We start from the raw sequence: 20,351 nt of genomic DNA, 5'->3' as shown, positions 1-20,351 counted from the left end.
CCATTTTCAGTGTTTTCTGTCCAAGGTCAGACCTTTCCCTATGGAAACACCACTTTTTTAACATGAGGGAAATACTTAAAAATTTTTTTTACATTCACTACATTACAAAGGGGTAAGAGAGATTGTGCAGAAACTTCATGAACCCCAGAAGATGCTGATATGTAAAAAGATAAATAAATGTTAATATGGTAAATAAAAGCCCTGTAGCATTTTACTGTCTCATCACACGAATCAGTGTCACAAGATGCTAGCAGGGACAACCGAAAATCTCAGGATGCTGAAATGGGTACCATGGTCAGCCAAAAGGAACCGTAGTTTTAGGTGGACAGGAAAGGAACATCTCCGTCCCCACCCGAGGCACAAAGCCCAAGGGGTGCCCGTGGAGCAGGAGCTGAGGTCATGAGTCTGCAAAGGGCAGAGGGGATAAGACCTCTCAGTATGCTGACAGTGACTGTGTCCACCGTCAAGGCAGTAGTAAGGGTGGCAGAGACATGACTCTAACGCAGGCCTCGCCTCTGATCGATATGCTCTCTCTGGGGGAAGGTCTGGACATCAGCTCCCTCGGGACCGGCCAGGATCACGCCCGAGCGCGGTGCTCCCGCATCAACAGTACGCTAACAGTGATGAGCAGTGACCACCCTGGCTTACCGTTCCCAGCGCACACTGCTTGCCAGAGTCTGAGGACAGACACACAGACCGTCTCTTCCACTGCATCTTTCCCTGCCGTGGAGAAGCACCTAGAACAGACAAAGGATGGCGATATTAAAACTGGAAAGCAGTACTGATCTTCTTTGTAGTTGGTTTTATTTCACCTCCAGACTTCTCCAATGTGGGTTTAAGAAAGTCATGTTATAGCCCAGAGCCGCGGTCACCAGGACTGGAGGGCAGAGAGCTCCAGGACAGTCATGCAGGCCGAGGAGTCGGGGCTGCACAGAGGGAGGCTGGTGAGCCGCGGCCATGGGCGATGGCTGCACGGTGACCGGTGAACTGTAGTGGGCCAGCAGGCCACTGAGGGTCCATGGGCTTCCTCACACATGCAAACGTGTGCCAGTGAGTCTAGCCCACAGCAGTGTCCTCCTTAGCCTGGGGGACTGCACCCAAACCATCAAAATAGGAAATAAAATAAAAATAAAATAACATTTAGCAATCCACTTCCTTCCATATGGATCTCTTTTCAGCTAAAAATTAGAAATGGGATCAGTCAGGACCCAGCTGATCTCACTTCTTGAGGCGATCAGCAAATTCCAAGAGAGGAGAACAAATAGCAATCTTGCAAACATTGGTGGGAAACCAGGAAAAGATGGTCACTTCTCAGGCTCTGCAGTGCCTGGAGGGACCCGGGAAGTTTTGCGGACCCCTTCTCTCTCTGTGGTCATTGCTTGTGGTGTAACTCAAACCACCCGAGGCACAAGGCCCAAGGGGTGCCCGTGGAGCAGCACTGCTCTCTCCCAGGAGCCCCCAACACTGACTAAATGGTCAGGCCACCCGGTGAAGCCACTGTCTGTGCGGGCAGGGGTTTTGGGGGAAACTGGTTGTCCTTCCTCGCTCTACTGCTGGCTGACTTTACAAACACCCCTACCTTCTTATGACCTCATTCTCGCCGATGACACTGAATCCACTGTGTGTTCTGAATAAAGTCTGTTCTGGGCCTGGAACAAATTCATAAAAAACCAGGTCAGACTCCTGAACTGTCTGGCTGAGGTCTAGCGGACAGTGGGAAATCCAACATGGAATGTCAAGCTCACAAATTAACAGTTTGGGTGGAAACAAATACCTTTCCTTTCTGAAACCTATGGCTGTCATCAGCCACTTGTTGCCCCAGTAGAAGGGACATCCTGTTCAGAGAAGGGGAGCCGAGCCTGCGTGGCCTCGTGGGTTATCTGACAACTCGTCATTTTATGGTCTTTAGAGAGTCTCCAGGAGCTGCTTAACCTCTGGGACGAACTAGCATATTCACCTCTCTTGAATATTTATTTTGAAGCTCTGTCTAGGCTCTAGAGAACCTAAAACCTCCAAGAAACTACTGCAGGGAGTATTTGAGTGTCTTCCATCATATGCTAAAGGGAGGTCAGAGATCCTGCCTCGTTGTACAAACGGCATCCTGTCACTGAGTGAAAAAGTGGCGTAAGCCCCGGTGGCAACATTTACGAGAACTGGTGAAGGAGAACAGCACGGCTCTCGTTAGCAGGAGAGCTCATGTTTGCTCTGAAACTACGTGTCCCAGGCAGCCATTAAACATAACGGGATGAACCTTAGAGTTTATCCTACAGAATCGGGTCTTCCATTCCTCGACGTTTGGGAGATTTGTGAGGGCGGTATACGGTGTTCGGGGTGTACGTGGGGTACGCGTGGGATATGCAGCAGGTGTGCAGGTATGTGTATGATGTGTGGAGGGGGGAGTATGTGTGGCGTGTGTGTATGTGATGTAAACAGATGCGGTGCGTGTGTGTGTTCTGTGCTTTATTGCGTGGAGGGTGTTCACTGCATATGTGCTGAGCACATGCATGCTCTGGGGGAGGATGGAGCTGGGGCGGGGGTATATTTCCTGCACACCCTGTTTAGTCCCCACATCACAGTATGTCTTGAGTATCTGTGGAAGGAAGGGACACAGAGATTCTTTGCCTCATCAGGGCTGACCTCTCAACTGCCCCTTTACACCAACTATATCCACAAGGCCATACGCGTCTCCGGCTTACAATCCTTTATCATTTCAGTCAGGATTTCAATCCCTCCTGCATAGAACAAGGGGGTCTGATCAGGCTTGCAGAGAGTCTCCAGGACATTCTTGACTGTCACTGCCGTGTTCTTTCCCGAATCCAGCAATTCGTGGGCTTCCTTCTCTTGAAGATCTGCTTTCTCCCGGAGATTTACTTGATTGAGGTATTCTAGCAAAACAAGAAGGAAAACAAAAGGAAAGAAACCAAATAAAACTCCAACAATCAACATCACCACGCAAAGAGCTGCGTTTTTGAGGATGGGAGGTTGAGAGCATGAAGCATTAAAATCATTCTTACCTGGTTTCAGGAAGGAAAATTTTAGGAAGGGTGGACAGTCTATACCCAGAATCTTAAACCATCTTGGGGATTCAAGGACAACATTACTGCCTTGTCTAGAAGGTTTCTAAGGGGCGATGGTTGTAGAAAGGAGGAAGGCAAAGGTCTGAGTGGGAGAACAGAGGAAAGAGAAGGGGTAGCCTGCTAACAGTGAGGGTTTGATGTGGCTTTGAGGCCAAGAGCAGAGAAGGAGTGGAAGGCACCTTAGGGCCAGAGCACAAAGCAAAAGTGGAATTCAAACTAAGGACACCAGCAGGAACATTCTCACCTTTCACTTGGGTCTGCAGCTGGGGGTTTATTTCTAAGATCTTCTGATAACACTCTCTAGACTGGAAAAAAAGAAACGCGACCTTGAAGAGTGGTCAGGGGTAAAGGTGATTATTAAGAAAGACTGGGTACCACAAGGCTTGGCTTCATTATTTCCTCCCAGCCTCCTCTTGCTCCCAGCGTAGGAGGTAGGCATGGGGAACACAGCATGCGTCTGACATTTTGTTTAGGCTTCTCTGGTTCTGTGGGACAAGAGGTATTATTTCAGAGTTTATTTTTAAAAAGTAGTGTTGTCAGATACAGCCTGTGATGGAAAAATAGCTAGTCCTAAATTCTCATGGATTATGTCTGGTTGGAATAGGATTAATCATCAGGTAATTGCAAAATTTAGATATGATATTTGCACTGAGAGAGAACGGGAGGCTACTTGTCAGATATGCCCACAAGGAAGGAAATAAATGAAGCTAGACACTGTTGACAGAAACTTTTGGGAATAGGAAGAGAGAAGTACCTATTTATTTATTTATTTATTTATTTTTTAACGTTTATTTATTTTTGAGACAGAGAGAGACAGAGCATGAACGGGGGAGGGGCAGAGAGAGAGGGAGACACAGAATCGGAAGCAGGCTCCAGGCTCTGAGCCGTCATCCCAGAGCCCGATGTGGGGCTCGAACTCACGGACCGCGAGATCGTGACCCGGGCCGAAGTCGGACGCTTAACCGACTGAGCCACCCAGGCGCCCCGAGAAGTACCTATTTAAATAAACAGGGCTGCAAAGACAGCCAGGAAGGGGTCCACTCACTGGCCATATAAGGGTCGCAAGAAAACTTGAATGAGGGGCTCTCAGTGAAGAAATTTCCAGGAAGTTTCTGGAGAAAAGACAGATTGTAGTTCGTGGGGCAGGTTACTGGGTTTAGAGCAGTACTGTCCTCAGGGTTATCAAGAACGGCCTAGTCATTGAGAAAAAAGCTAAAAAAAAAAAAGTGGTTCTGAGACATCTTGAAAGCTCAAGGCTCATCTAGAAGATTAGGACGAAGAAATGAACTGAAGAAAAAACATCACATTAAAACAGAGAATAGTGTTGCAGGACAGAAGTATACACATCAAACATGGTAACTGCTATAGACTGAGTGCTTGTGTCTCCCCAAAATTCATATGTTGAAACTGAACCCCCAATGTGATGCACTTGGAGGTGGGGCCTTTGGGAGGTGATTAGGTCATCGGGGTGGAGCCCTCATGAATGACATTTGTGCCCTTATCAAAAGACCCCAGAGCACTCTCTTAACCCTTCTGGCTGTCAACTAGAAAGCAGGCCTCACCAGACACCAAATCTACTGGTATCTTGATTTAGACACTCCAGTCTTCAGAACTGTGAGAAATGAATGCTTGTTGTTTAAGCCTCCTGGTCCCTGGTAGTTCCTATATGGCAGCCCAAAAGGACTAGGACAGTGAAGCTGTGTCCAACTTCTTTTTAACCCTAGATCTAGTCTACCAGCAATGGCTCTTGGCTTCACTGTTGGTATATATCCAGATTCCCATCATTTCTCACCACCTCCCTCAACACCAACCTGATACAAGCCATCATTACATCTCACTTGGAAAGTCTGTTGCTTTAGCCTTCTAACTAGTTCTCCGTTCTTTTCTGACTAGGCCAAGATCTATTCTCAATGCAGCAGAGCGATCCTTTAAAGCATGAGTCACATCATTTCACTCCTTCCCTCAAAACCCTCCAATGGCTCCCACCCCACTCACAGTAAAAGCCAAAATCCTTCCAAAAGCCTGGAAGGCATAGGGAATTAGTCCCCTACCATACCCCCTCACCTGCCTGACCTCATCTCCTATCACTCTTCTCTAGCTATTCTGCTAACTGGACCACTACTCTATTATGTATCCACATGGCTTGCTCACTTCACTCCCTCCCTTCCTTCAGAGAGGCCTCCCCTGACCACTCCATATAAAACCAATCTCACCTTCATTGCTTCCTGATTTTGTTTGCCCAATAACACTTATCACCATCCAACATACTACACATCTATTTATTTGGTTCCTGTCTCCTGGCCCCACCTATCCCAAGAATGTAAGTTCCATTTAGTCAAGGAGTTTGTCTTGTTCACTACTATATTCCTATTGTCTAGGACAGTACCAGAGACACAGAAAGCATGTATACATGTTGGCTAAGTGAATTAATTAACTCAATGAACGAGTGAATAGAATTTGGTGGAGAAGGGAGGATTAACATTTTGTTCTTCCACTTTTTTATTATTTGACCTTACTAGAATAAGCCTGTATTACTTTTAGGATTAAAATCCAACAAAGCAAAGAATTCTTAAAATGTACAATAGAAGTTAATTTCTTTTTTAAAAACATAATATCTTCTAAGTGGAAAGACATCCCACGTTCATAGATCATAAAACTTATTATTGTTAAGATAGCAATACTCCCCAAATTGATCTACAGATTCAATGTAATCTCCATCAAAAGTCCATCTGGCTTCTTTGCAGAAATTGATAAGCTGATCCTAAAATTTGTATGGTAATTCAAGGGACCTAGAATAACTAAACAAGCTTGAAAAGGCAGAGCAAAGGTAGAAGACTCAAACTTCCCAATTTCAAATTCTACTAAAGCTATAGGAATTAGGACAATATGGCATAGAGATAAGAACAGACATAGATCAATGAAATAAAATGGAGAGTTCAGAAATAAATCCATTCATTTATGATCAATTGATTTTTGACAAGGGTGCCAAAATCATTCAGTAGGAGACAGAATAGTCATTTTAACAAATGGGGCTGGGATAACTGGATATCCACATGCAAAAGAATAAAATTAGGTCCCTTCCTCACACCATATCTAAAAATTAACTCAAAATCAGAGCTAAAGTCATAAAACAGAAGAAAACATGGAAGTAAATCTTGGATTAGGCAATGGTTTCTTATATAAGACATCAAAAGTATAAGCAATCAAAGGAAAAAATAAATAATTTAGACTCCCATCAAAATTAAAAATTTTTTGTGCTACAAAGGACACAATCAAGAAAGTTAAAGGACAACACAAAGAATGAAAGAAAATATCTGAAAAATCATTTATCTGATAAGGAACTTGTATCCACAATGTATAAGGTACTGTTTATTTAATATAAAAATACAAATAACCTAATAAAACATGGGCAAAGGATCTGGAGACATTTCTCCAAAGGAGATATACAAATGGCCAACAAGCACGTGAAAAGAGACGTAACGTCATTAGCTGTCAAGGAAATGCAGATCAAAACAACAACGAGTCATGTTTTATACCCACTGGGATGACTATAATCAAAAAGAGATAATGAGAAGTATTGCGCAGGATATAGAGAAATGGAAACCATGTCCTGCCGGTGGGCATGTAAGACGGTGCAGCCACTTTGGAAAACACTTTGGCAGTTCCTCCAAAGGTTAAACATAGAGTTATGTAACTGAGCAGTTCCACTCCTGGATAGAATGTACTCGACAGGACCATACACACATGCCCACACAAAAATTTGTATGTGGATGTTCATATAATGGTCCTAAGGGAAAATAACCCAAACGTTCATCAACTGATGAATGGATACATAAAATGTAGCCTATTGATACAACGGAATATTATTCAGCACTAAAAGGAACGAAGTCCTGATAGGTGCTACAACATGGGTGAACCTTGAAAACATCATGTTAAGTGAAAGAGGCCAGTCACAAAAGACTATCTCTTGCATAATTCTATTTATATGAAGAGCCTAGGCAAATGTATACAGACAGAAGTAGATTAGTGACTGCTGTGGGTTGAGGTTAGGGTGGGGGGAAGGAGAGTGCTACTAATGGCTAGAGTGCTTTTGGGGAGGTGACAAAAATGTTCTAAAGTTGAGTGTGGTGATGGTTGCACATCTCTGTGAATACATGAAAACCCACTGAATTGTATACCGTCCACAGATGAACTGTCTGGTATGTGAATTATATCTCAATAAAGCTGCTATTCACAACATATTATATCTTAGTCTGCCTATATATCCGCATGGTTACTTTTGAGTGAAGAGATTACAAGTGAGTTTTCTTTTCATTTGTTGGCTTATATTTTTCTCTCCAGAGATGCTCCTCCTGGGGCTGACGGAACACTGGTAAAAGATACTGCAGAAGGGATTCCCAGAGAAGGTGGGGATGCCACTCAACGTCCTTCCCAACTCAACACATGGTAAGATGTTCCTTGGAAAATACTGTAAAAGGCAGATTAATATCTAATCGGCTTGGAGGAACGTAGTCCTTCTCTGAGACAATCTGGAGCATCGCTCTGGGTCAAACAAGCCACTTCTACTCCTCTAAGAACTTACCACATTGTAGTTCTTCAGGGCCAGATGGGCCTTTCCCATATGGAAATATGCTTTTGTGCATTTTTCATCACACTGCATAAAAGAGAATGACTGATCAGATGTTTGAAGTCATTAGCCACTCCCCTCATTGCCTGGCTAATAGAGTTAAGGCAGTACTTCGGTTCTCAGCACAGCTACCACGGTTGGCAATTAAAACTTTTCTGTGCATTTGTGACCAAACTAATTGGTGCATGCTGCATGTACAAGTAAGCTCTCCATCAAATTAATTAATGATACTTGCCAGTTTTCATTTCCACGTAATGAGACTCAATCAGGAGACAAACCAGAAACCCTTAGTTTAGGAGAGCTCTCAACCTTGCCTAAACATTAGAATCGCCTGGGATGCTAATCAAAATCTGGAAGGCAAGGTTGAAGCCCATACCAATTAAATTATACTCCAGGGTAGGACTCAGGCATCAACAGTTTTTTTAAGCTCTCTAGGTGCTGTAAACATGCAGCCAAGCTTAAGGACCAATGGTTTAACAGAAGAGAGAGACACCAACCCTGGGTCAACAGCTGAGGTTATGGTTACATCTTAGCGGGTCTGGCAATAAATCACACCACACACCCTGGGCACTTCTATTCTTATCACTTAAGATCAGGAGGGATGCCTCCTTCAAAAGGCAGGATCAGGATCGAAACTTACGGGAGACCACGGCATTTGCACAGGGGCCCCACACCTGCCTGCCCCTAATGATTACAACTTCAGAGGGACTGATTGGGCACAAAGACGTCAACTGTAACTTCTAGCATCCAGTTAATCACACCCTTTCCCATGCGAGGCATTGTGCCAGGGATGCCCTCCAAGGGTCCAGATTTAAAGAGGGATGAGTGCCAGCTCAGGAGTCTAAAAAGTCCTGGGTGAACGCCTGGCCCGCCTCTCACCAGAAGCGGGGTGTTGGCCAGGCCACCTAACTTCTGTGATGCTCATTCTCCTCACGTGGAAAGTGAAGACAGTGATAGTGTCTCGCTCGCAGGTTGTCACGGGGAGGAAACGCACGTGGCGCTCAGTGCAGCACCAGGTGGTACGGCATCAGCAGCTGTTGCCACAACGGTTGCCACAGCAGCTGCTGTCCGTTTCAGGGCAGAAGGGACTTGGAAGAAAAGCTAAGTGGTCATAGAAGAGGTAACACGGTCATATTTGGAGAGGGCTTTACAGCTGATTTTCACGAACATCATTTCCTGACGCGCTGAGTGGCAGTGGTAAGTAATAGCGCATTATTGTTCAGTCCTTACCGTGCGGCTCCTAGGACTTGTCTCATATAATCCTTGTAACAGCTCTACGAAGTCGAAGCAGTTACTATCCCCATTTTACAGATGAGGAAACTAGGGGGTGGAGAGGTTCAAGGTCACATAGATACTAAGTGGATGAGCTGGGATTTAAAATCTGGCCATCTGACTCTGCCCCAAAGGCTTAAAAGGACACCAAATCACCTTGAAAGTGCCCCAGCAGGTGAGGAGAGGGAAACCCACTCCAAAGAGGCCTGGTCTAACAAAGAGTGTGCGAAGGAGGGATCTGAGGTGGGTCTCAAAGGATGTGGAGAGGTGAAGAGAGGAGGAGGGAGGGAGAATGGGCTGAGCAAGGTCGGGAGGCGGGAGGGGGCAGGGAGCTTCCATCCAGGACAAAGGGCAGGGGCAGGGCAGGGAGGGTGTGGCTGGAAGGGGTGAGTGAGCAGCGGGGGCATACAGGATAGTCTAGAGGTGGCGCACAGAACTGACCAGAGGCGGGAAAGGCAGGGGCCGAGTGAGGAAACCAAGACAGTCGTGCAGAATGAGGGGCCGCATCTGCCCTGGTGGAGCAGCAGAGAGAGTGCAGACGCCAGAGCTCTGTCACAGACAGATGACAAAGAAGAGGAGGATGTCAAGTAACGAGTTTGGGGTTCAGATGTCTGGAAGGCATCACACGCCATTAACAGAAGGGGAAGTCGGGGCTGGTAGTGAGGAAGGCTGGGGGAAGATGATGAGTTTGTTCCTAGACGCGTCATCTTTCCAGCGATGCGAAGACAATCACGGAGACCTGCGCCCTGTGGTCCTCGGAGGTGGAGATGGGGAACAAGGTCTCCGGGCCGGCTGGACCCAGGAGAGACAAGAGCTTTGAGCGGGAAGCTGCAGAGAGAGGGCAGGGAGCCCAGGAGTGAAGCCTGGAGAATCCACAAAGGAAGAGGTCGAGGGGGCAGGAAAGGAATGGTGAGGGGGAAAGAAAGTGCCAGTGCCGCAGCCCGTGAAAGCCAAATGTTCACTGTCCCTTGGCTGCAGGGTTACAGCAGGGTGCAAAATAAACCCAGAGCCTCAGAGCCCTGTCCTTGCCACCCTGTGTGTCTCTGTGTGTCACAGAGATGGGGCATGGTCATGACTCTGCCTGCCCTGGCTGCTAACGGAAGGCCTCTCTGATGGGTCCTTCTCCTCTGATCATGTGTCAACATTCACCAGGATATTTTCAGGTGAGTCCCAGATCCCCTTAAAAGGAGTCCTGTTTTGGGACACGTGGGTGGCTCAGCCAGTTAAGCGTCCGACTTGGGCTCACGTCACGATCTCACGGTCCGTGGGTTCGAGCCCCCATATCGGGCTCTGCTGACAGCTCAGAGCCTGGAACCTGCTTTGGATTCTGTGTCTCCCTCTCTCTCTGCCCCTCTCCTGTTCACACACTCCCTCTATCTGTCAAAAACAAACATTAAAAAAGATTTTAAAAAAAGGAGTCCAGTTTTCAGAGGATGATGGATTTTATCGTGCAGAAAGTATTCCACCAAGAAAGAAATGACTCTGACTGGAACCGGCTTCACTGCCTCATCTTCCCTTGAAATATCCTCATGTGAGCTTGTCTCTACCAATTCACAAGTGTCAAAAATCTGAAATGAGCATGAAAGTTACTAACACCATTAATAATGGGATGGCAATGACATGCGTTATTGAGATACTACTTTTAAATTTTTTTTTTCAACGTTTATTTATTTTTGGGACAGAGAGAGACAGAGCATGAACGGGGGAGGGGAAGAGAGAGAGGGAGACACAGAATCGGAAACAGGCTCCAGGCTCTGAGCCATCAGCCCAGAGCCCGACGCGGGGCTCGAACTCACGGACCGCGAGATCGTGACCTGGCTGAAGTCGGACGCTTAACCGACTGCGCCACCCAGGCGCCCCGAGATACTACTTTTAAAGAGAGAAACTTTTAACTCACCACTTTGACACAGAACTGACACTGTTAGCTTTTAGAGCTCCTCATACATTTTCCCCCAGCCCTCCAAGTGTTTACACAGCCTCTTCAACTGGGAGCCTCGCTGGGCATTCCACAAGACTGGCTGCTGAATGTCAGAGTTTTTTAATGTCAGCTTTGCCGGGCCCGCTTTGCCTTGGTTTCACCCTTAATTACATTGTGCTTCATTTAACATTTGGGAACCGGCCAGCATGTTACCCCGAATCAACATGCTGATGGTGTCACTACCTCTTTGGTCCTTTTCAGATCAGAACAGATACTCCTGGGAGCCCCACTGGGAGATCTTGCTTCTCCCACGGAAGGGAGCAAGATCCACACCCAGGGACTGGAGGGTTTCTCAGGTCCAGTAGAGAAGCCGTACGGAGTACAGGATTCAGACACTGGCTTACGGTGAGACTAACATCAGCTATGCGGTTCGGCACAGGTTACTTCACTCACCTTCAAGGCTTGGTTTCCTTGCCAGAAAAATAAGGATGACGGTGGTATTGAACACAAGAGAAGAGAAGGTTGTGAGGCTCACGGCCAGCACGCCGCAAACGGGGGCTTTAACACTTGATCTTAGCCAAGAGGCCGAGAAGCAGTAAACGGGGGCTTTTGCTGTGATTACTGGAATAATTGAGGAAAACATCCTTGCCTCTCTCTTCTCTTATGGAATGGGGCGGAAAAGAAATTATGGTCACATAAAGTGGCAAGACAGGCCGGGGACCTAGGCTGGTCCTAAGCTGCGAAGAACCTGAGGTCATCAGCTCTGGGCAGCTCTTGTAACCTCAAGACCATAACGGTGCAATGGGACAGGATTTGCCAATACGCCGGATCTTCTAAGGGAAAGGGGAATCATGCACCCCACCTGTCAGTTCCGGAGGAGCCCTCGTACTTTATAAACCATCATTCATCAAGGTGAGTTTCTAACTCACCCCAGTCTCCCTTGCTTACCTTGTCAATAAAAAACAAGGAAGGAGGTGTGGCCAATATACTGCTGTCAAAACATGCTCTAGTTTTGGGCCACGCTCACTGCCCTGGGGTTCAGTGGGCTGAACTGGAGGAATCTGGGCCAGAAGATAAACCTGGCATGTTCTCCTGGCACTTCAGTTTTACGTGATTATAAGTTATCGAAGATACTATGGGGATATTAAGACAAAGAGATAAATTTCATGGAGTGCCATGCCAAATTTGCAAGATTTTTATGATAAAACATGTATCTAACAAGAAAAGTCCTGCTCTCCGCCTCTAGACCCTGTGGGGGGGGGGGGGCGGTGCTCATGTTCCTCTGTCAGCAGCCCTTCCGTGAAGAGAGAAACACTCGTTTTGGTTCTTCAGTTAAAGCCCCTACAACACAGCGACTCAGCTGAACGGGATGAAGACTTATTTAAATATTTAGTCATCTGAAATAATGTCCCTAAGAAGTGATCATGACATTTCTCTTTTAAAAACTCTTGTACTATTTCCACCGACAGTCCTCACCTCTCCTCACCTTAAATGAGCCATTTTGGCAGATTTGGGAGGAAGTATCCTGCACAGAAGTATGTGATCTGCCTGAGCCCTGACTAGTATCCAGGCTGAACAGCAGGAATTCTACGTGCTGATCATTCCTCTGCAAACATGCCAAATTACTGGAGCTAGAGGAAAAGCACAAACTGATGAGGAAGAACAACACTGCACAAACAAGTTCCCGTGGTTGGTTCTAGAAACAGAAAGAGGCGTTACCACTGCCACATGAAGCAGAGCCGCTGATAATACAGCAGAAAAGAATGAGCCCTTGCAAAATAAACCTTGAAAAGCCAGCATTAACAGCAGCCTCTCTGGAGTACTTACTACGAGCTGGGTGCTCCATATGCATTACCGTGACCCTTACAACAATTCCGTTTATCCCATTTCATAGATGAGGAAACCGAGGCTCTGACTGCAGAGCTCATGGGCCGCCATGAAACTCTGGCCGCTCCCCTCCATTCCCTTCAGGACCGAGATGCCCTGCCTGGCAGGCCAGGCTCCATCATGTGGAAAAAAGATCCATCTTCTTACCTTCAGAGCCCATTCACAATCCACTACTGCTTTCTGGAAGTCCCCGAGTTTTATATAAGCCTGCAATGACACAAACAGCTGCTGTTGATACATAATTCTTCAGCAAGCGGTCTTCAGTTGACACAGAAAGAGCAGTCCAACAACAGAAGGGTGATGACAGGGAACCAGTCCCTCCCCATGTCAGCCAGGGCTCCAGCAGAAAACAGAGGGCACACACACATGAGGTGACTTTAACAGAAGGACTACTTACAAGCTGAGGGCAAGGCTCAGGGAAACCAACGGGAACGTTACGGAACCCCAAGTCTAGCAACAATGGACAGCCGTTACCGGTGCTAGGGTGAGGGGGCAGAAGGACGAGCCATGGACAGATGGGAGAGGACAGCTTTGTGGACGGCACTGCCTGGTGGGAGCTGAGGCTTTTAGTAGGGCTACAGGTGGGAGAATAAATACTCCACTCTCATTTCCTCCTTCCTTCTGATCTCACTGGCTGAACCCATGCAAGCTAGAAAGCTGGGAAGTCAGGGGGCCAGTCCACAGAGGTCAGTCCCCCCAGGGCACAGAAGGCAGGGAGGAAGAGGATCTGGAAAGGCAAAAGAAAGTACGTAGCACACTAAACACATCTACAAAGTAAGAGCTGACTTCTAGAGTCTACCCTACTGTGGATGCTCCAGAAGGAAACCAAATGGTAGAGCGAATCAAAGAGGTAATAATAAGTGTTGGTGAGAATGCAGAAAAATCAGAACCCTCACACACTGCTGGTGGGAATGTAAAGTGGGGTAGCCACTTTGGTAGACAGTCTGGCAGTTAGTTCTTCAAAGGGTTAAACACAGAATTACCATATGATCCAGCCACTCCTGGGTGTATGTATACCCAAAGGGACTGTAAACACAGGCACATAAAAACTTGTGCACAGATGTTCACAGCAGCATTGTTGATAATACCCAAAAAGCAGAAACAACTCAAATGTCCATCAACTGATGAATGGATAACTAAAACGTGGTCCATCCACACAGTGGAATATTATTTGGCAATAAAAAGGAATGAAGCATCAGTACATATTACAACATGGATGAGCTTTGAAAACATGTTACAGGAGAGAAGCCAGACACAAAAGGAAAAAATATGCATGACTCTATTTGAATGAAATGTACAGAGGAGGCAGATGTATGGAGACAGAAAGTCGATTCGTGGTTGCCTAGGGCTGTGGGTAGAGGTGCACGGGAGGGCTGGGGCTGGGGGCAGGGGTGCATGGGAGCAGTGAGGGTGCAGGGGAGCACTGGGGTGGGGGTAGGGGTGCATGGGAGCACTGGGGCTGGGGGCAGGGGTGCATGGGAGCGGTGGGGGTGCAGGGGAGCACTGGGGCGGGGGGTAAGGGTGCACGGGAGTGCTGGGGCTGGGTGAATGGGAGCACTGAGGCAGGGGTAGGCGTGCACGGGAGCATGAAGGGCTACTTAAAGGGTATGGGGTTTCTTTTTGCGATCATGACAGTGTTCTAAGATTGCTTACAGTGATGGTTGCACAACTCTGTGAATACACTAAAAACCACTGATTCATATACTTTAAATGGGTGAATTGCATGTTACGCCAATTATATCTCAATAAAGCTGGTACTAAAAAAAAGACGAAGAAAAATTTCTCCTTCTTTCCTCATAAGCACAGCAAGAAGGAAGGGTTCTAGAAAATGGGCTAACATTTAAGAGTCAGACCATCACTACAGTCCACCAGTGCAAATGCCCTGGGAGCCTCTTCTGGGATTCCCTCCTACCCCCTCCCCCCACCCCAGACTCAGAATTAGGGACAATCTTAAAATCAAGAATTGACTCAGAATCCTGGGATCCACTCAATCGAAACTGAATTCAGTCCATTTATAGTTTCAGAGAACTAGTGACATATAAACTAACAAAGCGCTGCTCCACAGCAAGTGTGATGGCTACCATACCTTCTGAATTAATTCTGGACACAATAGATACCCAATAAATTCTTATTAAGTTGAACTAAACAGACTTTAAGCGCTCTTCTCTTGGAAAGCTCCCAGGAAGCAGCAAGGATCACTCTGGTGTGAAAAAGGAAAACCAGGCACTTGGAGAATAAGGGGTTTCCCCAGGGTCCCATCAGTCACCCAGGCTAGAGCCCATACATGTATAGTTCTGCCCCTGATCAAAACTGTACTGGGCACCGTGACATTGTTATTGATAACTCTGAGCAGATATTTACACGGTCAAGCCAATTATGGGGCCAGTGTTATAACTCATCCCAAGCAAGGAGGGAGCAGGCAAGAGCTGGCTAATGAAGTTCAGCAGTGCAGCGATTTGCTCCCATAGAAAGGAAGCTGCTGAACAGTGCTTTCATTAACTCAGGCTCTGGACTAATTGAAGATGATGACTCTTTGAACTGTCTGTTCCACAGAGCACCATCCTTTCCCCCAGGGTTTGGGGTTTCATTTGAAAGTCAGATGATGTGAGGAGGAAACTAGCATCCTTTTAGACAAAGGTAGTCACAAATCCGTGACATTGTTAGTCAGGAGACATACAGACTCTGAAAATGCATACACCGGCTTCAACGATTTCTCTACACAGCCTTTTCCTTTTCCTTTTCTTTCTTTCTTTCTTTTTAAGGCTTGGATTCAACACCCTAAAAAACTCCCTCTTCTCTTTTGCTTTTCCACTTCTTAAAAAGAACTACTTTCCCAAATGGCAATTAAACTCCTGATTGATCTAAATTATGCCAGCAACCTATTGATCATAACATTAGCTCCAGGAGAAACAGAGAGCAATGAAAGGGTACGTTTTCTCTCTAGCAAACATCAACACTCAATTCACAGGGTCTTATTAAGTGTTTCTAACACTGCATGCAAACGGGAGGCATTTAAAAAATAGCCAATCGTGATTTGGTGATTCTTTTTTTTTTTCACAGTTCTTATTTTACTTTTTAATTTACATCCAAGTTAGTTAGCACATGGTGCAACAATGATTTCAGGAGTAGATTCCTTAATGTCCCTTACCAATTTAGCCCAACCCCCGCCCACAGCCCCTCCAGTAACCCTCTGCTTGTTCTCCATAGTTAAGAGTCTCTTATGTTTTGGCCCCTCCCTGTTTTTATATTATTTTTGCTTCCCTTCCTTTAGGTTCACCTGTTCTGTGTCTAAAAGTCCTCATATGAGTGAAGTCATATGATAATTGTCTCTCTCTGGCCAATTTCGCTTAGCATAATACCCTCTGGTTCCATCCACGTAGTTGCAAATGGCAAGATTTCATTCTTTTTGATTGCTGAGTAATACTCCACTGTATATGACATCTTTTTTATCCATTCATCCATTGATGGACATTTGGGCTCTTTCCATATTTTGTCTATGTTGATAGTGCTGCTATAAACATTGGGGTGCACGTGCCCCTTCAAAACAGCATACCTGTATCCCTTGGATAAATATCTAGTAGTGCAATTGCTGGGTCATAGGGTAGTTCTATTTTCAATTTTTTGAGGAACCTCCATACTGTTTTCGAGAGTGGCTGCACCAGTTTGCATTCCCATCAGCAGTGCCAAAGAAATCCTCTTTCTCTGCATCCTCACCAACATCTGTTGTTGCCTGAATTGTTAATGTTAGCCATTCTGACAGGTGTAAGGTGGTATCTCAGTGTGGTTTTGATTTGTATTTCCCTGATGATGAGTGATGTTGAGCATGTTTTCATGTGTCACTTGGCCATCTGGATAGCTTCCTTGAAGAAGTGTCTATTCATGTCTTTTGCCCATTTCTTCACTGGATTATTTGGTTTTTTGGTGTTGAGTTTTATAAGTTCTTTATAGATTTTGGATACCAACCCTTTATCTGATATGTTGTTTGCAAATATCTTCTCCTATTCCATCAGTTGCCTTCTAGTTTTGCTGATTGTTTCCTTCACTGTACAGAAGCTTTTTATTTTGATGAGATCCCAATAGTTCATTTTTGCTTTTGTTTCCCTTGCCTCTGGAGACATGTTGAGTAAGAAGTTGCTGTGGCCAAGGTCAAAGAGGTTGTTGCCTGCTTTCCCCTCGAGGATTTTGATGGCTTCCTGTCTTACATTCAGGTCTTTCATCCATTTTGAGTTTATTTTTGTGTATGGTGTAAGAAAGTGGTCCATGTTCATTTTTCTGCATGTTGCTGTCCCGTTTTCCCAGCACCACGTGCTGAAGAGACTATCTTTATTCCATTGGATATTCTTTCCTGCTTTGTCAAAGATTAGTTGGCCATACGTTTATGGGTCCATTTCTGGTTCTCTATTCTGTTCTATTGATCTGAGTGTCTGTTTTTGTGCCAGTACCATACTATCTTGATGATTACAGCTTTGTAATATAGCTTGAAGTCTGGGATTGTGAGGCCTCCTGCTTTGGTTTTCTTTTTCAAGATTGCTTTGGCTATTTGAGGTCTTTTCTGATTCCATACAAAATTTAGGATTGTTTGTTCTAGCTCTGTGAAGAATGCTGGTGTTATTTTGATAGGGTTTGCATTGAATATGTAGATTGCTTTGGATAGTATTGACATTTTAACAATATTTGTTCTTCCTATCCAGGAACTTGGAATATTTTTCCTTTTTTTCTTTGCCTTCCTCAATTTCTTTCATAAGCTTTTCATAGTTTTCAGTGTGTAGATTTTTCACCTCTTTGGTTAGATTTATTCCTAGGTATTTTATGGGTTTTGGTGAAATTGTAAGTGGGATTGATTCCTTGATTTCTCTTTCTGTTGTTTCATTGTTGGTGTATAGGAATGCAACTGATTTCTGTGCATTGATTTTATATCCTGCCACTTTGCTGAATTCATGGATCAGTTCTAGCAGTTTTTTGGTGGAATCTTTTGGGTTTTCCATATAGAGTATCATGTCATCTGCGAAGAGTGAAAATTTGACCTCCTCCTGGCTGATTTGGATGCCTTTTATTTCTTTGTGTTGTCTGATTGCTGAGGCTAAGACTTCCAATACTATGTTGAATAACACTGGTGAGAGTGGACATCCCTATCTTGTTCCTGACCTTAGGGGGAAAGCTCTCAGTTTTTCCCCATTGAGGATGATATTAGTGTTGGGTCTTTCATATACAGCTTTTATGATCTTGAGGTATGATCCTTCTATCCCTACTTTCTTGTGGGTTTTTATCAAGACAGGATGTTGTATTTTGTCAAATGCATTCTCTGAATCTATTGAGAGAATCATGTGGTTCTTGTCCTTTCTTTTATTGATGTGATGAATCACATTGATTGTTTTGTGGTATTGAACCGGCCCTGCATCCCAGGTATGAATCTCACTTGGTCGTGGTGAATAATTTTTTTAATGTACTGTTGGATTCAGTTGGCTAATATCTTGTTGAGGATTTTTGCATCTATGTTCATCAGGGAAAGTAGTCTATAGTTCTCCTGTTTAGTGGGGTCTTTGGTTTTGGAATCAAGGTAATGCTGGCTTCATTCAAAGAGTTTGGAAGTTTTCCTTCCATTTCTATTTTTTTTGGAACAGCTTCAAGAGAATAGATGTTAACTCTTCCTTAAGTGTTTAGTAGAATTCCCCTGGAAAGCCATCTGGCCCTGGACTCTTGTTTTTGGGGAGATTTTTTTTTTTATTACTAATTCAATTTCTTTACTGGTTATGGATCTGTTCAAATTTTCTATTTCTTCCTGTTTCAGTTTTGGTAGTGTATATGTTTCTAGGAATTCGTCCCTTTCTTCCAGATTGCTCATTTTATTGACATATAATTGCTCAAAATATTCTCTTACTGTTTTTATTTCTGCTGTGTTGGTTGTGATCTCTCCTCTTTCATTTTTGATTTTATTTGGCTCCTTTCCTTTTTCTTTTTGGTCAAACTGGCTAGTGGTTTATCAATTTTGTTAATTCTTTCAAAGAAACAGCTTCTGGTTTCATTGATCTGTTCTACTGTTTTTTGTTGTTGTTGTTGTTGTTATTTTTGATAGCATTAATTTCTGCCCTGATCTTTATTATTTCCTGTCTTCTGGTGGTTTTGTGTTTTAGTTGCTGTTCTTTTTCTAGCTCTTTAAGGTATAAGGTAAGGTTGTGTATGTGAGACCTTTCTTCCTTCTTTAGGAAGGCCTGGAATGCTATATACTTTTCTCTTATAAGTGCCTTTGCTTCATCCCACAGGTTTTGGGCTGTGGTGTTATCATTTTCATTGCCTTCCATATACTCTTAAATTTCCTCTTTAATTTCTTGGTTAGCCCATTCATTCTTTAGTAGGATGCTCTTTAGTCTCCAAGTATTTGTTACCTTTCCAATTTTTTCTTGTGGTTGATTCGAGTTTCATAGCATTGTGGTCTGAAAATATGCACGGTATGATGTCGATCTTTTAGTACTTGTTGAGGGCTGATTTGTGTCCCAGTATGTGGTCTATTCTGGAGACCATTCCATGTGTACTGGAGAAGAATGTATATTCTGTTGCTTTAGGATGAAAGGTTCTGAATACATGTGTTAAGTCCATCTGGTCCGGTGTGTCATTCAAAGCCATTGTTTCCTTGTTGATTTTCCGATTAGATGATCTGTGCATTGTTGTAAGTGGGGTGTTGAAGTCCCCTAATCTTATGGTATTATTATCAATGAGTTTATGTTTGTGATTAATTGATTTTTATATTTGGGTGCTTTCACATTTGGAGGATAAATGTTTACAATTGTTAAGTCTTCTTGGAGGATAGACCCCTTAATTATGATATAATGCCCTTTTTCATCTCTTGTTAAAGAGTGTAACAAGTCTTTAAAGTTTAGATTGTCAGATTTAAGTATGGCTACTCTGGCTTTCTTTTGTCAACCATTAGCATGATAGATGGTTCTCCATCCCCTTACTATTATGTGAAGGTGTCTTTATGTCTAAAGTGGGTCTCTTGTAAACAACATATTAGATGGATCTTGTTTTCTTATCCATTCTGTTACCTTATATCTTTTGATTGGAACATTTAGTCCACTGATGTTTAGAGTGAGGACTGAAAGATATGAGTTTATTGCCATTATGTTGCTTGTAGAGTTGGAGTTTCTGGTGGTGTTCTCTGGTCCTTTCTAGTGTTTCTTGCTTTTGATATTTATTTATTCATCTTTTCTCCCCTCAGAGAGTCCCCCTTAAAATTTCTTGCAGGGCTGGTTTAGTGGTCACGAACTCCTTTAATTTTTGTTCCTCTGGGAAACTTTTAATCTCTCCTTCTATTTTGAATCACAGCCTTGCTGGATAACGAATTCATGCTGCACATTTTTCTGATTCAGCACATTGAATATATCCTGCCACTCCTTTCTGGCCTGCCAAGTTTCTGTGCATAGGTCTGCTGTCAACCTGATCTGTCTTCCCTTGTAGGTTAAGGACTCTTCTTCCCTTGCTGCTTTCATGATTCTTTCCTTGCCTGAGTATTTTGGTAATTTGACTACGATATGCCTTGTTGATGGTCAGTGTTTGTTGAATCTTATGGGAGTCC

The 20,351-nt window shown here is 44.4% G+C and overlaps 1 protein-coding gene across 2 annotated transcripts in view; it reads right to left on the bottom strand.

Moving 5' to 3' along the window:
* The window catches only part of TTC12 (tetratricopeptide repeat domain 12), a 51,255-nt gene that overhangs the window by 16,218 nt on the left and 14,686 nt on the right, over positions 1-20,351 (bottom strand). The window contains exons 6-11 of one of the 2 annotated variants that reach the window (XM_047072367.1): positions 12,929-12,988; positions 7,660-7,749; positions 3,322-3,382; positions 2,697-2,885; positions 1,580-1,649; positions 649-737 (exon numbers count right to left, since the gene is read on the bottom strand). In XM_047072367.1, the coding sequence (XP_046928323.1) occupies positions 649-737; positions 1,580-1,649; positions 2,697-2,885; positions 3,322-3,382; positions 7,660-7,749; positions 12,929-12,988 (559 nt within the window). The remainder of the gene's footprint in view (positions 1-648; positions 738-1,579; positions 1,650-2,696; positions 2,886-3,321; positions 3,383-7,659; positions 7,750-12,928; positions 12,989-20,351) is intronic. The other variant, XM_047072369.1, reaches the window with a different exon arrangement.

This window comes from Lynx rufus, unplaced genomic scaffold (genome assembly GCF_022079265.1).
Source record: "Lynx rufus isolate CCGP_SWC_20201006 ecotype Redwood Valley unplaced genomic scaffold, mLynRuf1.p SCAF_9, whole genome shotgun sequence".
Lineage (NCBI taxonomy): Eukaryota > Metazoa > Chordata > Mammalia > Carnivora > Felidae > Lynx > Lynx rufus.
This window is presented reverse-complemented; position numbering and strand designations above follow the sequence as displayed.